This window comes from Schistocerca piceifrons, chromosome 4, assembly GCF_021461385.2.
Source record: "Schistocerca piceifrons isolate TAMUIC-IGC-003096 chromosome 4, iqSchPice1.1, whole genome shotgun sequence".
In the NCBI taxonomy this organism is placed as follows: Eukaryota; Metazoa; Arthropoda; class Insecta; order Orthoptera; family Acrididae; genus Schistocerca; species Schistocerca piceifrons.
Window position 1 is genome coordinate 426,537,341 of NC_060141.1, and position 25,281 is coordinate 426,562,621.

At 43.8% G+C, this 25,281-nt stretch overlaps 1 protein-coding gene across 1 annotated transcript in view; it reads left to right on the forward strand.

Moving 5' to 3' along the window:
- The first annotated feature begins 227 nt into the window (after positions 1-227).
- LOC124795384 (UPF0184 protein AAEL002161) overlaps positions 228-25,281 on the forward strand; it is a 30,132-nt gene continuing 5,078 nt past the window's right edge. The window contains exon 1 of the mRNA XM_047259396.1: positions 228-491. Within this exon, the coding sequence (XP_047115352.1) occupies positions 368-491 (124 nt within the window). The 5' untranslated portion in view covers positions 228-367. The remainder of the gene's footprint in view (positions 492-25,281) is intronic.

A 25,281-nucleotide genomic window follows, 5' to 3' on the forward strand; every position in this document is an offset into this window, starting at 1 on the left:
GAGACGTCCATTTTTCGAGTCCGGCCATCTATTCATTATTTGACAACTGTGAGGGGTTGTGATACTGAAGGCTCCAGCCTGCGTAAAGTAGGCTGTGATCTGACACAAAGAGTAAAGCAGCTTGACGTCCAGTTTAGGTGATCATGGTCACTGAAAACAAGGATGTACGGTTCTGGTTCTAACCTCCTTGACTGAAAAATACCAATGTTATTGAATCTGTGGTTTTGACAATATCGATAGTGAACTGTCAACTTATTCATTCTGCGGGTAAATTGTTATATTCAAGTAGCGTATTATCACTGGTTTATCTCGTGACAGGTATTTTGCGGTGGATCAAAAACTGGATAAGGAAAATAACAGCAGCGCGATGAAAGTGGAGAGTACGAAGGATATGGATAATCAAGGCAACAATACGAATCCGGAGGAGGCAAACACAAGTACGGAGCAGGCAAACGCTTTTCTGGAGCAGACTACGGAGGAATTCGACCGTGGTAAGTTATCGCCCGGAGAGGTGCTAACATACATTGGCAGCAGTTCTAATTTGGGTGGTTAGTACAGTGAGTGGTACTGAAATCTTAAGTAGAAGGTTGAATTAGGCTATAAGGTCATAACATAGTCAATGTCCTCATTAATTTATGACGCTTCAGGGCCAGGACATTATAATGTTAAACTGAAGCTCCCACTTTAAATTTTGCGCATAGGTTGGTCACCAAAATTCAATTTGTTACTGTTGTATAGAAATGTAATAGTTTTCACCCAGTACTTCCCGCTTTAGTGTACATTAGCTGACTGGAAAAGTTTTCTTGTTCCATGTAATAACTAATCCGCCACAGCAACGTAAAGAGAACAACAAACAGCTGCAGTATTTTTGCGTGTCAGTATAATCGTATGTCATTTTTATCGAACCCCTACTCATTGTCAGAAAAGCTGTCATCACATGGCATGACACTCGCCTCCCCCCCCCCCCCCCCACCCTCACGCCTCATCATATTGCGAAAAGGAGCAAGCCCCCATCACTGCAATAACTTTGTTGAGTCTTGTTCTTGCTTATTAATTATATGATAATATATTCTAGTGACCTCTCAGTATAACGAAAGAATTGTTTCCTGGGTCTACTTCTTCCCTATTTATGCATTAAAAATGAATCAAAAGTTAGAGTATGCAGTCAATGACTGTGGGTCCACAACAGCACATTATGCCGTTTCAAATTATGTAAAAGTCCCCAGAATAAGCCACACGAAGTGAAATGCGAATGTGTCTGATGTAATGGGAAAAAACAGTTTAGGAGTTTGTAAATTAGATAATTGAAGAAAGGCACCTCCATAATAAAATATAAAGATGAAACTTAGAGAATATATCGTGCAGGATAACAGAATAATTGCAGTCATATTACTCAAAGGATGTATTCCTTCTGAACATCAGACAAAGCATGCTCTCCACCAGCTCCATATGCATCTTCTTATGCTTTCCTCTCATCACATTCACTCCTTGAAGGAGAGTGCTTGATGATCTGCGCGCCACAGACCACATCCCACCAAAATCCAGGAGTGTACTACAGCCTCCCATGTGTTGCACCTATAGGGAAAACATGGGAAAGATTGGATTAATTATGGCGCACACAGAGGTGTTTAAATAGTCATTCTTCCTGCAATACATACTGAATAACATAGGAAGAAGCCCTAATAAATGGTATATATCCAATGACATGCATGTCACAGTGATTTGCAGAGTATATATACAGATGAAGATGTAAAGAATGGTTATTCAGCAAAGCACACTGTCTGCTTAGTAGGCTACTGTGCTAGAACATAAATACAGGTCCTTGAATGTGAGAATTATATCAGAATTAACCATCATGCTGTGCACCAATGTCAGAGTTTCATTGGCAGCTTGAAGACATCCTGTTTACTTCTGGAGCAAAGAGCACTGTTCCGCAATTTGAGTCATTTTACAGCTTAGTGGGGTTCAAATCCAGATGAAAACATCAGTGTGCTTCACATAGTATGGGGAAAATTTTGGTTTATTTACAAAAACAGGAAAAGATTGTGGCGTTCTTGAATACCATGAATGACTGCACATGGCCCAAACTTGATATCAACAGGATCTCTAGGGGTTGTAGAAGGAACCAAATTACTGACAAACTGCCTGTTGGCTTCTGTCTCTGATTCTTTAGCTGCAGCACAGGGATGCAGGAGGCTTTTTCTCTTTCTTGTTGAAGCTACTGTCATGTTTTTGCATCTGTTTGGCTTCCCTGAACAAGCAGACTTTGTAGCTCTTCTCCACAGCAATTACACCACAGCCAATTTCTCCACCTGTCCCAACCTGTAAAGCCACTAATGTTTGGTGATGCTCACCTTGATGGATCATCCAGCCATTTCCACATAGTTTTCCACATGAACATGGTATGTGCTGTATTCCTAACATTGCAAGTGTGCCCCCTTTTATCATTTGCCGATCTAAGAAACTCTTTGATCTTCTTGCAGTGTGGAACCATGGTGAGAAACAACCCAGTGATATCCTAAGACACCTGAACTGTCTCCATACTATCATAAAAATTTACTAAGGAGGTAGAAAAGGGCCAACAGCTACCCTTAATAGATTTATTTATTTATTATTATTGGTCCTGTAGATCATACAATTTGTACAGCAAAGCACATCATGATATAGGACAAGTCCATTTGAAAATTATGTTGAGGCGGTGTATGAGAGATGACAGTAATGGTCCATAACTCCCATTGCAGAATACATATAGGATATATAGACAAAATATAAAAAGGTGGTGTGTGATGAGAGATGACAGTGGTGGTACATACTGCACATATCAGAGTACATATAGGAGATGCAGTCAGAAATCAATAACATACAATAATTAAATCATCTTACCAAGTAGAAATACCTACAGGTGAATAAACAGCTTATTACAAGTAATGAAAATTTTGTGGTACATACATCACACAGCAGAATACATATATGAGATACAGACAGAATGTAAATAAGATACAGTGATTAAATTATCTTACTAAGTAGAGATAACTACAAGTGAATAAACAGCTTATTCACAGTAATTAAAATTTTGTTTCAAGAAATTCATGTACAGAATAGAAAAAATGATTTAGTAGTAATTCCTATAATTCAATTCTCATTAATTTTGGGTTTTTGCTTGTTTTTATGTCTGTTGGGATGTGGTTGTATATAATAAATGAAAAGCACCAGTTTGCTTTTGTTCTACAATATTACTTTTATTGTTAACCAGTTTTCAGCTTACAAGGCCATCTTCAGACATTTATTGAGTATTATCACCAAAGAAATTACAATGTTTGCAAGCAACATTGGAAGAGAAACATCGTGACTTCTTTGGTCATAATACTCAGTAAATGTCTGAAGATGGCCTTGTAAGCCGAAAACCAGTTAACAATAAAAGTAGTATTGTAGAGCAACATATATAATTTTTTGTTGTGAGCTATAATTTGCAATTGGGTTTTGTTTCTGGTGTCATGTGTGTGGCGGTCTGGATTTCTGTGGAGGGATTCCTAGTGCGGTACTGTAAAACAAGCTAGTTCCACTATATAGAAGCATGGCAGTGACAGGATTTTTAATTGTTGAAACAGTGGTTTACAGTGTTCAATAGTCGAATTAAATCGGGTGATGCTGAGGGAATTACATTAGGAAATGAGACACTTAAAGTAGTAAAGGAGTTTTGCTATTTGGGGAGCAAAATAACTGATGATGGTCGAAGTAGAGAGGATATAAAATGTAGACTGGCAATGGCACGGAAAGCGTTTCTGAAGAAGAGAAATTTGTTAACATCGAGTATAGATTTAAGTGTCAGGAAGTCGTTTCTGAAAGTATATGTATGGAATGTAGCCATTTATGGAAGTGAAATATGGACGATAAATAGTTTGAACAAGAAGAGAATAGAAGCTTTCCAAATGTGGTGTTACAGAAGAATGCTGAAGATTAGATGGGTAGATCACATAACTAATGAGGAGGTATTGAATAGAATTGGGGAGAAGAGGAGTTTGTGGTACAACTTGACTAGAAGAAGGGATCAGTTGGTAGGACATGTTCTGAGGCATCAAGGGATCACCAGTGTAGTATTGGAGGGCAGTGTGGAGAGTAAAAATCGTAGAGGGAGACCAAGAGATGAATACACTAAGCAGATTCAGAAGGATGTAGACTGCAGTACATACTGGGAGATGAAGCAGCTTGCACAGGATAGAGTAGGATGGAGAGCTGCGTCAAACCAGTCTCAGGACTGAAGACCACAACAAAAACAGAACAGTATTAAAAGCTAAACAGTGCTCAGTTTGCAAGAGAAGTTAAAATTACTTAATTCTGTGTACTTAATATTGAAAAATGCATTACAAGAAAATTTAATGTTTTCAATGTCATCTGGAAAACACACACACACACACACACACACACACACACACACACACACACAGACAGACAGATTCAAATCAATCAATCAATCAAACTGGCGATCAAGGACCATGTAGATCATGTGCCGACCTCACAATGCTCCTCCATAGTTGGCGATCTAGTTGTCACGGACTCCCAGCTGGCAAAGGTCTTTCTGTAGCTCATCCTCCCATTGCTTTCTGGCTCTTCCGATTAGACGAGTACCATCAGTTCTTCCCATAAGTACAGCTTTTGCGTTAGAGGTTTCTGGTCTCCTAGCGATGTGACCTGCCAAGCTTATTCTTTGTGCTTTCAGTTTTTGAATGATGTTCAGTTGCCTCATCAGCTCATACAGTTCTTGTTTTTTTTTTTTTCTATGTCTCCACTAGATCCCTTCCTGGACAGGCCTGAAGATACATCTCATAATTTTTCTTTCAAAGACCAACAAGTTATCTTCATCTTTCTTGTTGTGCTTAAGGTTTCTGTCCCATAAAATAATACTGGCACTATCATGGCATTGTATGCTACAAGTTTGGTCTTAATTGACAGATTCTTGGATGACATTATCTCAGACTAAAATAAGTTTTAGAGTCATTCACAATATGTTGGTTTATTTCCTGTTTTAAATTGTTTTGCCTGTTAACCATGTACCAAGGTATTTAAAATTTTCCACTTTAGCAAATTTCCATATCCCTACTTGTAATGGGATACCTCCATTACCTCAGTCTTTTCTGCATTAATCTATAACCCAGTCTTACTTGCATTTTGCACTAGGTCCTCTACAGTTTCTGCCATTTCTTCCTCTGATTCTGCTAGAACTGGGTTGTCATCTGCATAACCCAATAAATCTGTCCTGCCATTTAGCGTCAACCCTTTGTTTTCTCTTTTCATTTCTCAGATTACTTTCTCTAGGACCAGATTAAATAACAGTGGTGAAATAACATCACCTTGTCTCACACCCATTCTGATATGGAATTCCTTGGACAGCTCCCCTTGGTATTTGACTTTGGCTTTTGTCTCTGCTGTGAAAACCTTGACCATATTTATTAACTCCATTGGCGTACCAAGCTCTCTCAGGATGTTGTACGTATTTAATCTGTGGATACTGTCTAAGTCTTTGAGAAGTCCACAAACATCACCAGAAACCGATGGTGGAATTCTCAACACTTTTCCAGATTTGCCTCATGGTGAAAATTTGATTGATTGTCGATCGTCATTCTTGGAACCCTGCCTGGTACTGTGCTACAATATCTTTTGCAAATGGCTCAAGTTTTTCAAGTATTATTAAAGATAGAACTTTGTAAGGTACACTTAGCAGAGAAATGTCCCTGTAGTTGGTACAATTCCTATTACTATTCTTTTTATGCAGTGGGATAATGACAGCTGATTTCCACTTTTCTGGGATTTCATCTTTTTCCCATATTTCTTTTATGAGATTGTATAGCTATTTCTGAAGTGTTTCTCCTCTTTCCTTCAACAACTCTGTCGTTATCCTGTCTTCTCCTGGTTCCTTAATATTCTTTAGTTTCCTCATTGCTCTTCCTACATCTTTTTGAGTCACTTGAGTGTTTGCAGCTTCTCCTTCACCCTCTGTATTATTCTCATGTAGAAAGACACTCTCTGGATCTTCAGCATTTAATAACTCTTCAAAATATTCTCTCCACCTATTCAGATTTTTTTTCTTGTCTGTTAGCATATTGCCATCCTTACCATTAACTACAGCTTATCATTAACTAAAGCTTTGCTTCTGTGACCATTCCTCACGTTTCAACATCTGAAACATTTTCGTGCTGTCTGATATTGTATTTGCCTTTTCGATTTCATCAATCATATTGTTCATGTACTTTCTTTTTTCTGTTCCCAAACTCCTATTTGTTTCTCTTCTTATGGTCTTTAGTGCTTCATGTTGTTATGCGCATTGTCTGTCCAGCACGTGCACCACCCTTGCTCTCTTCCTGGCGTTCAGAGCTTGTTCACATGTCTCATTGAACCTTTTCTTCTTAGTTGTTAGCTTTCTCTTTCCTAGAATTTCTTCAGCTGCTTCAGTTACAGGGGTCCTTATTTCTTCCCATTGCTTGTTAGCACTTATTTCATTAGCATGGTCTGATGCCAATACTTCAAACTTGTTATGCACTTTAATGTTATACTGCTGGCATATCTCTGGATCCTTAAACTTCTCAATATCAAACTGTCTCTTGGCTGTGTTGTTCTTTTTCATTTTGTAGCACAGCTGTAACAGTAATTTGACTATGACTAGGAAGTGGTCTGTGCTCGCATCTGCTCCTCTGTACGATCTCACATCCATCACACACCGAGCGAGGTGGCGCAGTGGTTAAACACTGGACTCACATTCAGGAGGACGACGGTTCAATCCCGTGGCTGGCCATCCTGATTTAGGTTTTCCGTGATTTCCCTAAATCGCTCCAGACAAATGCCAGGATGGTTCCTTTCAAGGGTCGACAGAAGCGTCCGATCCCACGCGTTGGCTTTGACCCGTGACGTAAGGGTGTTGTCGTGTGTGACATCATGACGGCGCAGAGTTTGGTTTGAGTGTGGCAGCCTCCAGTTCTGTTTTATCTTATTTTATTTACTTTTCTGATCTGTTCATTCTATCTCGTGAGATTTTTTTAAATTTAAAAACACTTATTACTTATTTTAATTATCTGTTTCCTCCAATTTCTGTTTTAGTTTATTATATTTATCTTTCTGATCTGTTCGTTCTATCCCGTGAGATTTTTTTTTTAAAAAGACAAAAAACACTAATCAGCTACTGAAGCATCTTTTATCTTCTATGGGTTGCAGGGGTTACGACCCCTGGGGAGGTGGGTGGGTATTCATGCAGACACAGACACCTGTGTATATGCGGATGGATGTATGTGTGTGTGTGTGTGTGCGCGAGTGTATACCTGTCCTTTTTTCCCCCTAAGGTAAGTCTTTCCGCTCCCGGGATTGGAATGACTCCTTACCCTCTCCCTTAAAACCCACATCCTTTCATCTTTCCCTCTCCTTTCCTCTTTCCTGATGAAGCAACCGTGGGTTGCGAAAGCTTGAATTTTGTGTGTGTGTTTGTGTTTGTTTGTGTCTCTATCAACATACCAAAAAGTGCCAATATTATCTTTTGGCAGGTGTACTGGTTGTGGTGGAGGTAGTATCGGATGGGGTTGGTGGAGGGAGAGGGAAATGGAAGGCAGGAGATGGACTCAGGGTAGATGGCTCAGAAGGAGGTGGCTGTTTTGCTAGCTAGGAATGTCGGAGGGTAGCAGGTATATGGGCTGGCATGATTGTGGTGGCCAGTGGGGAGCAGCACACACTGAAGGCAATGTGGGATGTGAACTGGGAGGGGATGACAGTATGGAGGAAGGGGAACCGTTGGGTGAAGGGTGTGGGGACAGTGGGTTACCTGAGATTGAGGCCAGGTTGATTACGGGAGTGAAGGATGTGTTGCAAAGACACTCCTCTCTGTGTAGTTCAGAGAATCTGGTGGTGTGAGGAAGCATTGAGATGGCTCCAGTTGTAAAGCAGCCATTGAAATGGAGCTTATTGTGCCACCAGGTGGTCAAAGTTGTTCTTAACAACAGTTTGGCAGGGGCCACTCATCGTAATGGACAGCTGGTTGGTAGTCACACCAACATAAAAGGTGTGCAGTGTTTGCAGCAGAGTTGGTATATAACATTGCTGCTTTCACAGGTGGCATGGCCTCTGATGGGGTAGGATAAGCCTATGACAGGACTGGTGTACAAGGTGCCTTGTGGGTGGGTTGGGCAAGTCTTGCACCTTTGTCAGCCAAAGGGTTCTGATCCCAGTGGCAAGGGATTGGGAATGGGAGTGGAATAGGGATGGACTAGGACACTGTGTGCGTTTATTTGGGTGATGGAACACACTTTAGGAGGGGTGGGAAGGATCTTTGGTAGGATGTCCCCCATTTCAGGGCAGGGTGAGAGATAATCAAAGCTCTGGTAAAGGATATGGTTCTGTTGTGGCAGTTGTAGCTGATTCTTGGGGAGGTATGAGGGTATGGCACTGGAAACGCATTTGCAGTCTAGTTTTGTGAGGTGTTGCTTGCCTGTGACAGCTTTTGTACTGTTCAAGGGAGTTCTTGTCACAACAGATACATTGTCCATGGATGGCTAGGCTGTATGGGAGGGATATTTTGAAGGGTTTAATGTGGAGAGAGGTGTGGATGGAGCCATCAGAGGGTGTGTTGTGTGTTTTTTTTTTTTTTTTTTTTTTTTAAATCTCATTTTGTTCGGTTTTGTTCGTTGCATCTGCTTGGGGCGGACGTCGTAAGACATCCATTTAAGTTCGTTGTTGATTGATTGACTCAGTTTTTTTATTACAGAGGGCAGCTAACCCTCTGACCGAACACGCTGAGCTACCGTGCCGGCTGAGGGTTGGAGGTCAAAATCCAGGAAGGTGGTGCATTGGATAGAGGAGGACCAGATGAACCAAATGGGAGAAAAGGTATTGAGGACGTGAAAGAATGTGGAAAAGGTGTCTGGCCCTGAGTCCAGATCATGAAAATATCATCAATGAACCTGAGCCAGCCTGGGGGTTGGGAGTTTGGGAGGCTAAGGTGTTATCTAGATGGCTCATAAATAAGCTGGCTTCGGAGGATGCCATGTGGGTGCCCATGGTTGTGCTGTGATTTATTTGTAAACCGTCCCTTCAAGGAAAAGTAGTTGTGGGTCAGGATATAGGTAGTAAGTTGTATAAAATATGAGGTAGTGGGTTTGGAGCCTGAAGGACATTGGGTGAGATAGTGTTTGATAGTGGAAAAGCCATGGACATGAGGGATGCTTGTGTATAGGGAGGTGGTATCAGCAGTGATGAATAAGGATCAAGGAGGTAAAGCGTAGGGAAGATGGAAAGTCAGTAAAGGAACTATTTGGTATCGATGAGGGAGGCTAGGTTTTGGGCAGTTGATTGGAAATGTTGAGCAACAAGAGTGGAAGTCCTTTCAGTTCATTCCCCCCCCCCCCCCCGCCCAAGGGAACTTGGGGTTCTTTCATGAGTGCCATTTCGACAAGTAGGGGTCTTCTAATTGACGAACTTATTACAGACGTTGATTTGTGTCTCCTCAGTGACAGTTCCACTACCCACTTCAGTGCTGCTCATAGCACCTTTTCTGCTATTGATATCATGATCTCCTTCCCTGCTCTCGTGACTTTGCTACATTGGTCACCGCAAGATGATCTGTGTAACAGTGACCACTTTCAGGTGATTCCGTCATTTCCCTTCCACCACCAGGCAGACAGGCCCCCACATTGGGCATTCTGCAGAGCCAATTGGCCTATATATGTGTGTACTGTGCACTTCAATACCTCCCTCTTGGACTGCATTGATGTGGTCTGCAAGAAGTTACTGCCACTCTTCTTCATGCAACTGGCACTATGTGGGTTATGCATTTTTGCCATCGACACACAGTATACCTCAAACCAAATCTTTATTTAGGTGCCCAGTGCCTAGATGTTGTAACACAGTTCTGTTTCTTGGGACTTATTTTTGATAAAAAGTTGATGGGTCTACCCCATATTTGCCACCTGAAAACTACCTGCATGCAGAGGCTTAATGCTCTCCTCCACCTGGCCCACACATCTTGGGGTGCAGACTGTGTTATCTGTCTCCATCTTTACCACACTTTGGTTTCATCCAGACTAGATCTTCATCTTCACTTGCTGGAAAGTGCTTCGTGAATTAACCCCCCCCCCCCCCCCCCCTTCGGGTGGTGCCTCGATCAAGGATTAGAACTGACATAATTCAGGGTCCTCAGGTCTCTGTCGCCCTTATGATATTCCAGCATCATGTACATTCCATCCTTGAAGAGTTCCAGGGTGCTACCATCTTCTACACTGATGGTTCCAAAAGTATAGATAAGGCGGGATACACATCACTTCACAGTGTTTTAATATGTACAGACTCGAAGAGCAGCTTGCAGGTTATAGACTGATGCTATTGTTATCACCCTTTGGTTTCCGCTATCCATGACCTCGTCTCTGCCTTTGTCTGTGCCGCCTGCTCTGTTGTCTTCCTCTGGGTCCGAAGTCGTGGGCATTCCAGGGAATGAAATACTGACCATTTGGTTCGAGAGACAGATACTTACTCCAGTCCCTTTCATGATGTAGGTGCAGATATGCAGATACACATCAAATCTCTCTTTGCCCAAAAGTGGAATGACGTCTGGTGCCCTACTGCACTCAGTAATAAACACTGCATAATCAAGGAGACGACTGCAGTTTGGCGCTCTTTTTTTCTGCTCCTCTTGGATGGAGTCCACTGTCTTTTGCTGTCTATGCATTGGTCATACTAGACTTACCCATTGTCTTCTCTTGCATAACGAGCCACCCCCTACATTGTGGATGTGGAGCCAGACTGATGGTATCCCATATATTGGTGGAATGTAATATTAAGTGTAGGCTACAAGATTCCTTCTCTTTAATATTAGTGGACGTTTCATGGACGGTTGAACTGGTCCTCAATTTCCTATGTGAAAGTGGTTTTTGTTCTCAGTTATAAGGTTTTGCTTTACTCGTGGAGTAGGGGCAGGGTGTTCGTGTTTGGGGCCTCTCTTCGTGTTTTGTGGATCTGGGACCCATGACCACTCCTCTTGCAAAGGCTGCTCTTTTATCCCTCTGTTTTTCCAGTTTTTGGATTTGGCCCACCCTTTTATGCCTTCTGCTGTATGTGTGTTTTTAGATTCCTCACTTTATAATTTTACACCTCTGACTGGATCTGTCCACTTTTAGTAGACCCTTTATCTTACGCAAGTAACTTTTGAATCATGCGACTGAAGACCTCACAGTTTAGTCCCGTAACGTACCTCAGTCAGTCAGTTAGCTCCACCTAATCACATCCTAGCCAGCTTCCAGGAATTCCTTACCACCAACTTGGCCTCACCATCCTTCCCAAATCCCTTCCTAAGAACACCAACCTTCCAGCAGAACAAAAGATGCCCATAGTACACAACCTGAAAACAGATCGAGATCTAATCATCCTTGTGCAAACAAAGGCTCCAAGACTGTTGTGATGTGTTTCAGTGACTACCTGCTGGGAGGCCTACACCAACTGACTCATCCACCAACAAGTTTGCCAGAGTGATCCCATCCCAGGAGTCCAGTATAACTTCCTGTCCCAAGTGAAATCCATAGATCCCTCCTAGAACCTCTCACCTGAGTCCATCTTCCTCCTTACTCCCAACAATGCCTCACCCAGACACAACCTACATGCTTCCCAAAATCCACAAACCCAACAATCCTGGACACCCCATTGTAGCTAGCTATTTTGCTCCCACTGAAGCCACCCAATTGCCCAAAACCTATCCTCCGACATCAAAAATACTAACCACTTCCTTCGCAGATTTTCCACCACTTCTACTTCTTTATCTCCTGCATCCCTACTCATCACTGTTGCTGCCATCTTCATATACATAAACATACCTCACGCCCATGACCTTGCTGCTATCAAACATTCTCTCTCCCAATGTCCTTCAGGCTCCAAACCCACCACCTCATATCTTATGCAATGTATCAACTATATCCGGACCACAATTACTTTTAGCTGGCGGGGAAGATTTACAAACAAATTCACGGCAGAACTTTGAGCACCCGCTTGCCACCCTCCTATGCCAACCTGTTTATGGGCCATCTAAAGGAAACCTACGTAGCCTCCCAAAACTTCCAACCTGTAGTCTGGTTCAGGTTCATTGATGGTATCTTCATGATCTGGATCCAGTGCCATACACCAATCCACATTCCTTCACATGCTCAACACCTTTTCTCCCATCTGCTTCACATGGTCCTCCTCTGTTCAACACGCCACCTTCATGGACATTGACCTCCACTTCTCCGATGGTTCCATCCATACCTCTCTCCACGTTTAACCCGCTAACCACCAACAGCACCCCAACACCTGCATCTGAACAGCTGGCTTCTACACAAAAGGATGCCTCCCACACAGCATAGGCACTAGTGGGTGACATATCTGCAGTGATGAGAAGTCCCTTGCCCAGTATGCTGAAGGCCTTGGCTTCCTGTGCCATATCCTCATATACATCGGAAGTTCACTGAGGCTTTTTGCGGATGATGCTGTGGTCTATCGAGAGGTTCTAACAATGGAAAATTGTACTGAAATGCAGGGGGATCTGCAGCGAATTGACGCATGGTGCAGGGAATGGCAATTGAATCTCAATGTAGACAAGTGTAATGTGCTGCGAATACATAGAAAGAAAGATCCTTATCATTTAGCTACAATATAGCAGGTCAGCGACTGGAAGCAGTTAATTCCATAAATTATCTGGGAGTACGCATTAGGAGTGATTTAAAATGGAATGATCATATTTTTTTTTATTTTTTTTTTATTTTTTGTTCCGTGGGACCAAATTAAGGAGAAGTCTCCATGATCATGGAACGAGTCAATACATGAAATTATAACGCGATATTAGAAACAGATAAAATGAAATATAAAAAAACATATTCAAGTGACAAGTCGTAAGTTTAAATGAAGAAAGTCAACAATGTAACACTGGAATTTGCTTAATTTTTTAGCTCTTCCAGGAGCTCCTCGACAGAATAGAAGGAGTGAGCCATGAGGAAACTCTTCAGTTTAGACTTAAAAGAGTTTGGGCTACTGCTAAGATTTTTGAGTTCTTGTGGTAGCTTATTGAAAATGGATGCAGCAGAATACTGCACTCCTTTCTGCACAAGAGCCAAGGAAGTGCATTCTACATGCAGATTTGATTTCTGCCTAGTATTAACTGAGTGAAAGCTGCTAACTCTTGGGAATAGGCTAATATTGCTAACAACAAACGACATTAAAGAAAATATATACTGTGAGGGCAATGTCAGAATTCCCAGATTTTTGAATAGGGGTTGACAAGAGGTTCTCGAACTTACACCACATACAGGGTTATTACAAATGATTGAAGCGATTTCACAGCTCTACAATAACTTTATTATTTGAGATATTTTCACAATGCTTTGCACACACATACAAAAACTCAAAAAGTTTTTTTAGGCATTCACAAATGTTCAATATGTGCCCCTTTAGTGATTCAGCAGACATCAAGCCGATAATCAAGTTCCTCCCGCACTCGGCGCAGCATGTCCCCATCAATGAGTTCGAAAGCATCGTTGATGCGAGCTCGCAGTTCTGGCACGTTTCTTGGTAGAGGCGGTTTAAACACTGAATCTTTCACATAACCCCACAGAAAGAAATCGCATGGGGTTAAGTCGGGAGAGCGTGGAGGCCATGACACGAATTGCTGATCATGATCTTCACCACGACCGATCCATCAGTTTTCCAATCTCCTGTTTAAGAAATGCTGAACATCATGATGGAAGTGTGGTGGAGCACCATCCTGTTGAAAGATGAAGTCGGCGCTGTCGGTCTCCAGTTGTGGCATGAGCCAATTATCCAGCATGTCCAGATACACGTGTCCTGTAACGTTTTTTTCGCAGAAGAAAAAGGGGCCGTAAACTTTAAACCGTGAGATTGCACAAAACACGTTAACTTTTGGTGAATTGCGAATTTGCTGCATGAATGCGTGAGGATTCTCTACCGCCCAGATTCGCACACTGTGTCTGTTCACTTCGCCATTAAGAAAAAATGTTGCTTCATCACTGAAAACAAGTTTCACACTGAACGCATCCTCTTCCATGAGCTGTTGCAACCGTACCGAAAATTCAAAGCGTTTGACTTTGTCATCGGGTGTCAGGGCTTGTAGCAATTGTAAACGGTAAGGCTTCTGCTTTTGCCTTTTCCGTAAGATTTTCCAAACCGTCGGCTGTGGTACGTTTAGCTCCCTGCTTGCTTTATTCGTCGACTTCCGCGGGCTACGCGTGAAACATGCCCGCACGCGTTCAACCGTTTCTTCGCTCACTGCAGGCCAACCCGTTGATTTCCCCTTACAGAGGCATCCAGAAGCTTTAAACTGCGCATACCATCGCCGAATGGAGTTAGCAGTTGGTGGATCTTCGTTGAACTTCGTCCTGAAGTGTCGTTGCACTGTTATGACTGACTGATGTGAGTGCATTTCAAGCACGACATACGCTTTCTCGGCTCCTGTCGCCATTTTGTCTCACTGCGCTCTCGAGCGCTCTGGCGGCAGAAACCTGAAGTGCTGCTTCAGCCAAACAAAACTTAATGAGTTTTTCTACGTATCTGTAGTGTGTCGTGACCACATGTCAATGAATGGAGCTACAGTGAATTTATGAAATCACTTCAATCATTTGTAATAGCCCTGTATAGCTCGAACAGCCCGTTTTTGAGCCAAAAATACCCTTTTTGAATCAGAAGAATTACCCCAAAAAATAATACCATACGACATAAGTGTATGAAAATATGCGAAGTAGACTACTTTTCGTGTTGAAGTGTCACTTATTTCAGATACTGTTCTAATGGTAAATAAAGCAGTGTTTAGCTTCTGAACAAGATCCTGGACATGGGCTTTCCACAACAGCTTACCATCTATCCGAACGCCTAGGAACTTGAACTGTTCCGTCTCGCTTATAATATGCCTATTCTGTCTGATCAAAATATCGGTTCTTGTTGAATTGTGAGTTAGAAACTGTAAAAACTGAGTCTTACTGTGATTTAGCATCAAATTATTTTCCACAAGCCACGAACTTATTTCATGAACTACATTATTTGTTACTGTTTCAATATTACACACAAGATTCTTCACTATCAAGCTGGTGTCATCAGCAAACAGAAATATTTTTGAATCACCTGTAATACTACAAGGCATATCATTTATATAAATAAGAAAAGGCAGTGGCCCCAGCACCGACCCTTGGGGAATGCCCCACTTAACAGTGCCCCATTGGGACTGAACATCACTACCACTCTCAAAATTGCGGAGAATTACCCTCTGCTTTTTGTTCTTAAAGTAAGAGGCGAACCAATTGTAAGCTACTCCCCTTACTCCATAATGGTCCAACTTCTGCAGTAATATTTTGTGGTCAACACAGTCAAAAGCCTTCGTTAAATCAAAGAAAACACCTAGCGTTTGCAACCTTTTATTTAATCCATCCAAAACCTCACAGAGAAAAGAGAATATAGCATTTTCAGTTGTTAAACCATTTCTAAAACCAAACTGAACATTTGACAGCAAATTATGTGAATTTAAATGCTCCAGTAACCTTGTAAATACAACCTTCTCGATAACTTTAGCAAAGACCGATGGCATAGAAATAGGTCTAAAATTGTCAACATTATCAATGTCTCCCTTTTTATGAAGTGGCTTCACTACCGAGTACTTAATCGGTCAGGAAACCGACCACTCCTAAAGGAAAAGTTACAGATATGGCTGAGAACTGGGCTAACATACATAGAACAATACTTCAGTATTCTGCTAGATACCCCATCATATCCATGAGAGTTCTTGGTCTTTAGTGATTTAATTATTAACTCAATCTCCCTCTTGTCAGTATCATGGAGGTAACAGTCTCGGAACACTTTTTTCTAAGAGCGCTATATGATTCCCTGTTGGGACTAGGTTTCTATTTAGTTCACCTGCTATATTCAGAAAGTGATTATTAAATACTGTACATATATGCGACTTATCAGTAACATGGACATTCCCACTACACACTGATTCTATATCCTCGACCTGACTCTGCAGACCAGCAACTTCCTTTACAACTGACCATATGGTTTTAATTTTATCCTGAGACTTAGCTATTCTATCTGCATACCACATACTTTTTGCCTTCCTAATAACATTTTTAAGCACCTTACAATACTGTTTGCAAAGGGCTGCTGCATTTAGATTTTGACTGTTTCTAACGTTTTGATATAATTGCCACTTTGTTCTACAAGATATTCTTATCCCTCTAGTCAGCCACCCAGGCTGCCTGTTTGTGCTAGTTCCCTGTTTTAAACGCTCTAACGGAAAGCAACTTTCAAAGAGCATGAGAAAAGTCTTGAGAAAAGCATTATATTTATCGTCTACTGTATCAGCGATATAAACATCTTGCCACTCTTGTTCCTTTATAAGGTTTACAAAGGTCTCTACAGCAACTGGATCAGCTTTCCTGAACAGCTGATGACTATATTTAACACGTGTTGCAGCACAAAAATCTTTTAAAGTTAAAATTTGTGCATCATGATCTGAAAGGCCATTCACCTTTTTGCTAACAGAATGCCCTTCTAGTAATGATGAATGAACAAAAATGTTGTCTATGGTTGTTCTACTGTTCCCTTGCACTCTCGTTGGAAAGAATACGGTTTGCATAAGATTATATGAATTAAAGAGGTCTACCAGCATCCTCTTCCTTGCACAATCACGTATACAATTAATATTGAAGTCACCACATATAACTAACTTTTTGTATTTCCTATAAAGTGAACCAAGAACTTCCTCTAGCTTTAGCAAAAATGTTGTGAAATTGGAGTCTGGGGATCTATAAATAACAACAGTTAGAAGTTTAGCTCCGTTAAATTTAACCACACCTGCACAACATTCAAACACCTTTTCAGTGCAGTACTTTGAAACATCAATTGACTCAAATGGGATGCCGTTTTTCACATACATGGCTACTCCCCCACACCGCAAAGAGCTCCTCGAAAAGCTGCCAGCCAACCTGTATCCTGGTAAAGGAAGCCTCTGAATTATCTCCTTATTTAAGAAGTGTTCAGATATACCAATAATTTCAGAGTCAACATCTGTAAGCAGTTCACTAACTTTATCTCTAATACCTTGTATATTTTGATGAAATATACTAATTCCCTCGTTACTCGGATACCTAAGCTTTGTCAAAAGTGATTCCATTGTTATATAAAGTTGATCGTTTGTAAAGCAGATGCCATACTGAGATTCATTGGAAGAATCCTAAGGAAATGCAATCCAAAAACAAAGGAAGTAGGTTACAGTATGCTTGTTGGCCCACTGCTTGAATACTGCTCAGCAGTGTGGGATCCATACCAGATAGGGTTGATAGAAGAGAGAGAGAAGATCCAAAGGAGAGCAGCGCGCTTCGTTACAGGATCATTTAGTAATCGCGAAAGCGTTACGGAGATGATAGATAAACTCCAGTGGAAGACTCTGCAGGAGAGACGCTTAGCTTGGTACGGGCTTTTGTTGAAGTTTCGAGAACATACCTTCACCGAGGAGTCAAGCAGTGTTCCATTCCCCCTTTTCGCAGGGGGCTCACCACCCATTGGCAGGTTCGTGCTTGGTGCTTGGCTACCACAGAGCCCCAGCATTTGCAGCGTTTTTTCCCTTCCATGCTGCTTGCTCCCTTCTATGTATATCTCGTGAAGAGACCAGAGGGATTAGAGCCCACACAGAGGCATACCAACAATCCTTCTTTACACGAACAATACGAGACTGGAATAGAAGGGAGAATCGATAGAGGTACTCAAAGTACCCTCTGCCACACACCGTCAGGTGGCTTGCAGAGTATGGATGTAGATGTACCCCAGTACTCCCACCACCCCCAAGAATCGGCTACAGAGGAGTGCCCCCTTGTCACCTTGTATCACTCTGGACTGGAACAACTGAACCATATCCTTCACCAGGGCTTCGATTAGCTGTCATCTTGACCTGAAAAGAGCAAAATCCTTTCCACTCTTCCTTAAGCAGTGTTCCATTACCCAACCAACCTACAGAATATCCTAGTCCATCCCACGCCACTCCTATTCCCAACAACTTGCCACAGGGATCATATTTCCATGACAAACAAAGGTGTAAGACTGTCCATTCCACCCACACAGCACCTTGTATTCCCTCCCCCATTCCCCCTTTTCGCAGGGGGCTCACCACCCATTGGCAGGTTCGTGCTTGGTGCTTGGCTACCACAGAGCCCCAGCATTTGCAGCGTTTTTTCCCTTCCATGCTGCATGTATATCCTCTTGCTATTCTTCTTCCCTCCCTTGGGGAACATGCCTAGGATGTTATTGGGAATGTTCTACATTGTCTGTTGCTGATATAAGAACAGTCTCACCTTTGTGTTTCGCTCCCTTTTCCTTTCTTTGTTTCCCTTCTCCTCCCGTTCCTCCACTTAGGCGTTTGAGGTTCCTCTTTTTCTTCTTCCTCCCTGTACACTCCTGAAGGCCAGCCCATGCATCTGCCACGTAACAGGTGACTGGGTAACGCGTAATTCCCTGCCCCAGGTCGACAGGTAGCGTTCGCATGTACCCCCTGGTACAGGCCAGGCCCAGGAATGGGTGATTGCCTGAGCTGCAACCTTTCCAAATTGTCAATTGGTCCCTCTGTCAGATGTTCGGGAGGTGTGATCTGATGATCTGAGGTGTGAACAATCACCTAAGGCGGGTGGGCCCCTTGTGAAGGGAGTCCCCAGTTGGAAGGAGCGCACAATCAGAGATGCTGGCAATCATGAGGGATTTTTTCGCAGTGAGTCAATCATTTTCCCAGTCAACGTCTACGAAACTTAAAAATAGTGAGGCTAATGGTTGGAAGACCCTTCCTGCTGCATCATGGTTCCTCGTGGTTTCACATACTGAAGACGGTCAGTCTTTTGCCATGATAAATCTGTTTATTATTCAGAAAGGTTTCCAGAATGAGATTTTCACTCTGCAGCGGAGTGTGCGCTGATATGAAACTTCCTGACAGATTAAAACTGTGTGCCCGACCGAGACTCGAACTCGGCACCTTTGCCTTTCGCAGGCAAGTGCTCTACCATCTGAGCTACCGAAGCACGACTCACGCCCGGCACTCACAGCTTTACTTCTGCCAGTATCTTGTCTGCTACCTTCCAAACTTTGCAGAAGCTCTCCTGGTAGAGCACTTGCCCGCGAAAGGCAAAGGTGCCGAGTTCGAGTCTCGGTCGGGCACACAGTTTTAATCTGCCAGGAAGTTTCATTCAGAAAGGTGTTGATGCAATTGCTGGCCCTGTGAAATCCTACTCTCGTTTACAGAATGGCACTTTGTTTTTGGAGACTGCTTCTGATTCTCAAGCAGAACAGCTGCTTGCTGCCTCACTTCTCCATGGCTACCATGTTAGTGTCGAGGCCCATAGAACTTTGAATTCTTCTCGTGTTGTAATTTACACCAGGCTGCTCGATGGTCTAACCAAGGCTGAAATCCAATCTTAAATCTCTTATCAGGGTGTCATTGCTGTCCATCATGTAATGGTAAAGATGGCTTCCTCCTTAGTGCCCATGTGCACTCTTTTCCTTACCTTTGATATATTGGTGCTGCCGTCCAAGATCAAAGCAGACTATGAAATTATCACAGTCCAGCTGTACATTCCTAACCCAATGCACTGCTACCAATGTCATAGTTTCAGCCACACTAGAACATCTTGTTGACACCCAGCCAAATGTGTAACCTGTGGCAGGGATACACATGAGGGTGACTGTCCGTCTCCTTCCAGCTGTATCAACTGCAGTGGGTGGCCATGCCTCCTCCTCTCGGGATTGTCCCGTCTGTCTTGATGAGCGGGCTGTCAAAGAGATCCAGGTAAAGGACAAAGTGCCTTACCCAGTAGCTTGCAAGTTACTGGCTAGTCGCAAACCCTGTGTTCTCCCGTCTGGCACCTATAGTTCTGTTCTTGTTACCCCTCACCCCATGAAGGACATGGCCATGCAGGGATGTGACCTCAAATTCAGCTTTGAGGTTGTGAAATCACCCAGTGTCAAGGTAGCATTGCCATCCCCCCGTTCTGCTGTGCAACAAACTGTCAAACTCTCATCTCAAGGGACAAAGCCACCAGCTACACAACCAGTAGGCAGGAAAAGACGGGAGGAGTGCTCCCGTGAAGACTTTCTCCATCCCTCTAGCCAAGCAACACCCTGATCATCATCTAATAGGAAAGACTCGAAGTCCACCAAAGGCAAATGGTCTTCTCTTTCACCAACATAAAGATCCTGTTCAACTGTGTCACCACATGATACATTCGCCCAGCCAGCCTCTGTCTTGCTGATGCGCACCACCAACTGTTTTTCAGCGTTGGACTCTATGGACCGACCGCACAAGCAAGCCATTGCTTCTGTGGACCCCATGGAGCAGGATCCTCCTGCTTCTGTGCCCTGCAGTAGCGACTCTACATCGGCTGTCACTCGCCAGCTGCTGAGTTGACACCCCTACATCTCTTCCTCCTCATGACTGTACACCAATGGAACATTGCCTTCGGTCCCACAAAGATGATTTATGGATGCTTTTAGCATTGCAGCATCCCCTTGTACCCTGCCTTTGGGAAATGAAATTGTGCCCTCACTACCGCTTTGAGATTTCACATTACTTACCGATTCATTTTGACCTTCCCCCTGAGGTCGGCATCCCATCTCATGGGAGTGTCATGCTGCTCATATGGGATGACATTCATAGTCAGCCCATCTCCCAGACTACCCATCTTCAAGCTGTTGCAGTTCACCTTTTGCTTCCCCACCTGACTCTTTCCCTCTGTATCATTTATGTACCTCTGTCATTCAATATCACCAGGGCAGACGTCCTTTAGCTTATTGGGCAGCTGCCTCCCCTCTTTTTGCTACTTCGTGACTTTAATGCACATTGTCCCCATTGGGGTTCTCCCAGGATCTGCCAAAGAGGTGTCCTCTTGGCTGACCTTCTTAACCAACTTAATGCCTTCTGCTTAACACTGGAGCACCCACATTCCTTTCCAACTCCTCGCACATCTATTCCCATTTGGACCTATCGTTTTGCACTGCCCAACTTGCCCATCGTCTTGAGTGGTCTATTCTCTCTGACATCTACTCAAGAAACCATTTCCCATGTGCTCTCCGTTTGCGGACTCCTACCCCATCCGTATGCACGCCCAAATGACAGCTTACTGAGGCTAGCTGACTGGCAGCTTTACTTCTCTCTGGTGACCTTCGAAGAACAACATATTCCGCAATTGTGATGACCAGGTGGACGATCTCACCAATGTTATCCTTACTGCTGCAGAATGTTCCATTCCTCGTACTTTCTGTTTACCATGTCCTGTCTCAGTCCCTCAGTGGATTGAGGCATGCTGTGATGCAATTCGCGCACGGAGACCTGCTCTCTGTGTTTTTAACCATCATCCTACAATGGCGAACTGCATTCATTATAACCAGGTGCGTGCAGTGTGTCTTCACATTCTGCAGGATAGCATACGAGCTAGCTGGATTTCATTCATTAGTTCTTTTAACAGTTCCACCATTTCCTCTGTCATGTGGGCCAACCTTCGACAGCTCTCTGGGACCAAGATCCATTTGCCCACTTCCGGCCTCACAGTAGCAGATGATGTTATCATGGACTCTCTTGGTATCTCCAACAACTTGGGTCACCATTTTGTGGAAGTTTCGAGCTCTTCCCATTATCATCCTGCCTTTCTCCATGGGAAACGAGTGGAGGAGGCTCGGGCGATGCCCTTCTCTTCTCCGAATCGTGAGTGCTACAATGCTGCCTTTACTATGAGGCAGCTCGATCATACTCTCAGTTCATCCTGATCCTCCACCCCATCCACATTCAGATGTTGCACACACCTTTCTCTTGCGGGCAAGCACTTTCTGCTTAACACGTGCAACTGCATCTGGGAAGAGGGCACATTTCCTGGACACTGGCGTGAAGCCACTGTCATACCCATACTTAAGCGCAGTAAGGACAAAAACCTTCCTTCTGGCTACTGCCCCATCTCTCTTACCAGCTGTGTTTGCAAGGTGATGGAACGTATGATTGCGGCTGGCTGGTATGGTGGCTTGAGTCTCGCAATTTACTGACAAATGCCCAGTGTGGATTTCAAGCATGGCATTCTGCAGGTGACCATCTCATTACTTTGTCCACCCATGTCATGAATGGTTTTCTTCGGAAATCCAAACTGTGGTCCTGTTTTTCAATTTGGAGAAGACCTACATACCTGCTGGAGAACTGGTATCCTCTGTACTCTTTACATGTGGGGCTTCCATGCCCGCCTGCCCTGTTTCCTTCAGGCATTTGTACAAGATCGAGTTTTCAAGGTGTGTGTTTGCTCTGCCTTGTTGGGCACCTTTATCCAGGAAAACGGTGTGCCTCAGGGTTCCACCCTGAGTGTCATCCTCTTTATCGCCATTAAACCTATCATGGCCTGTCTCCCACCGGGTATCTCCGGTTCCCTTTTTGTTGACGATTTTGCCATCTATTGCTGTTATCCACAGATGTGTCTCACTGAGCGGCCCTTCAGTGGTGTCTTGGTTGTCTTTACTCGTGGAGCATCGACAATGGCTTTTGCTTTTCCACTGACAAAACTGTCTGTGTGAATTTCTGGCAACGCAAGTGGTTTCTCCTTACATCTTTACATCTTGGTCCTGTTGCCCTTCGTTTCTTTGAAACTATGAAATTCCTGGGGCTCATGCTCGATAGGAAACTTTCTTGGTCCTCCAATGCATCTTACCTGGCAGCCCGCTGTACACGGTTCCTCAGTGTCCTACATGTCCTCAATGGTACTTCCCAGGGTGCCGATTGAACCACCCTCATCAGTTTATATTGGTCCCTTGTCCATTCGAAACTCTACTATGGGTGCTTTGTTTATGAATCTGCACGCCCATCCCTCTTACACCGTCTGAACCATCGTGGAATCTGTTTGGTCACAGGTGCCATTTACACCAGCCGGGTTGAGTGTTGTATGCTGAAGCTGCTGAACTACCTGCCCTACCACTGTGACTTTCTCCTCAGCAGGTATGCATGCTGTCTGTCTGCCATGCGTAGCCACCCTTCCTATGCCTCCGTCTTTGATGATTCCTTTCATCGCCAGTTTGGGGCTCATCCCTCTTCTGTTACCTCCTGGAGTCCGCTTTCAGCATTTGCTACTGCAGCTTAACTTCATACTACCTGCAACTTTCCCAGTGTGTGTGAACCATTCACCACCTTGGCTTCATGAAGCGGCCCATGTTAACCTTGGCCTTCATTTGCTTCCTAAGGACACTACTTCAGCCCCGGTCTATCACCTTCAGTTTCACGACCGTGCTTGGCTACCATGGGGCCCCAGCCTTTGCAGCATCTTTTCCCTTCCGTGCTGCATGTCTATCCTCTCGCTGTTCCTTTTCCCCTCCCTTGGGGAACATGTCTGAGGTGCTTTTGGGAATGTTTTTTCGCATTTTCCGTAGCTGACATCAGAACAGTCTCACCACTGTTTCTTGTTCCTTTCTTCTTTCTTTGTTCACCTTCTCCTATCCTCCTTTTGGTTCAGTGTTTGAGGTTTCTCTTTTTTCTTCCTACTCCCTGTGCACTCCTTAAGGCCTGCCCATGCATCTGATGCATAACTGGGTACTGCGTAATTCTCATCCCCGGGTCGATAGGTAGGGTTCAACGTACCACCTTATACAGGCCAGGAACAGGGAGGTGTTACCTTCCCAAATAGCTGATTGGTCCCTCTGGCATGTGTTCGGGAGGTGTGACCTGAGGTGTGAACAATCACCTAAGGCGGTTAGCCCCCCTCCAGGGGAGAAGGGCAGTTGGGAGGAGCACACCATCGGAGATGCTGTCAATCACGGGGCATTTTCTCACAATGAGCCAATCATCATCTTCACAGTCAACTTTTACCAGATGTAAATGGGATGAAGCTCTTGAGTCAAAGACCCTTCCAGCTGCACCACAGTTCCTCATTCAAAGGCCTTCCCAAGGGTCCTCGTTTCATTTATTGAAGGTGCTCAGTCCTTTGCAATGGTAAACCCATTTCTTATTCAGAGAGTTGTTGATGCAATTGCCAACACTGTGAAATCATGCTCTCATTTATGCAGTGGCACTTTGCTTTAGGAGAACACGTCTGATTCTCAAGCACATTAACTGCTCGCTGCTTCACTTCTTCATGGCTATCCTGTTCATGTTGAGGCCCAAAGAACTCTGAATTCTTCCCTCTTTTTACACTAGGCTGCTCGATGATCTGACTGAGGCAGAAGTCCAAACGTACTTATCTGATCAGGGTGTCATTGCAGTCTATCAGGTGATGAAAACGGTAGATGCATCCTTAGTGCCCATACACACTCTTTTCCTCACTTTTGATAGAGTGGTTCCATCCAAAATCAAAGCATGGTATAAAGTTATCACATTCTGAGAGTATATGGTTCAAATGGCTCTGAGCACTATGGGACTTAACTACTGTGGTCATCAGTCCCCTAGAACTTAGAACTACTTAAACCTAACTAACCTAAGGACATCACACACATCCATGCCAGAGGCAGGATTCGAACCTGCGACCGTAGCAGTCGCGCGGTTCCGGACTGCGCGCCTAGAACCGCTAGACCACCGTGGCCGGCTCTCTGAGAGTATATTCTGAACCCAATGCGCTACTACCAGCGTCATCGTTTCAACCACACTCGAATGTCCTGTCGTCACCTGGCCAAATGTGTAACCTGTGGTAGAGATGTTCACAAGGGCTATTGTCTGCATTCTTCTTCCCGCTGTTTCAACTGCAATGGCGACCATGGTGCCTCCTCTCAAGATTGTCCCATGTAACTTGATGAGTGTGCTATCCAGGAGATCTGGGTAAAGGAAAAAGTGCCTTACCCGGTCACATGCAATTTATTGGCTAGTCACAAACCCTGCGTTCTACCATCTGGCAATTACAGTACAGTTCTTGCTACATCACACTCCATGAAGGACTTGGCCATGCAGACATGCAACCTCAAATTCAGCACTGCAGCTGTGAAATCGCCCAGTGTCATGGGAGCATCACCGTTTCCTCATCCAGCTGTGCAAGAAGCCAGCAAACTTTCGTCTCACAGGGCAAAGTCACCTGCTACACACCCAGCAGGCTGGAGAGGGCAGAAGGACTACACCCACAAATACTTCCTATGCTCCTCCAGCCAACAAACATCTGAGTTTTCCTCTGCCAACCAGAAAGGCCGCAAGAAGTCAAGCAAAGACAAATGGTCTTCTTCTTCACCAACTCGGAGATCCTTTTTGACGGTGTCGCCACATGATACCCTTGCCCAGCCAGACTCCGTACCGCTGGTGCACACTGC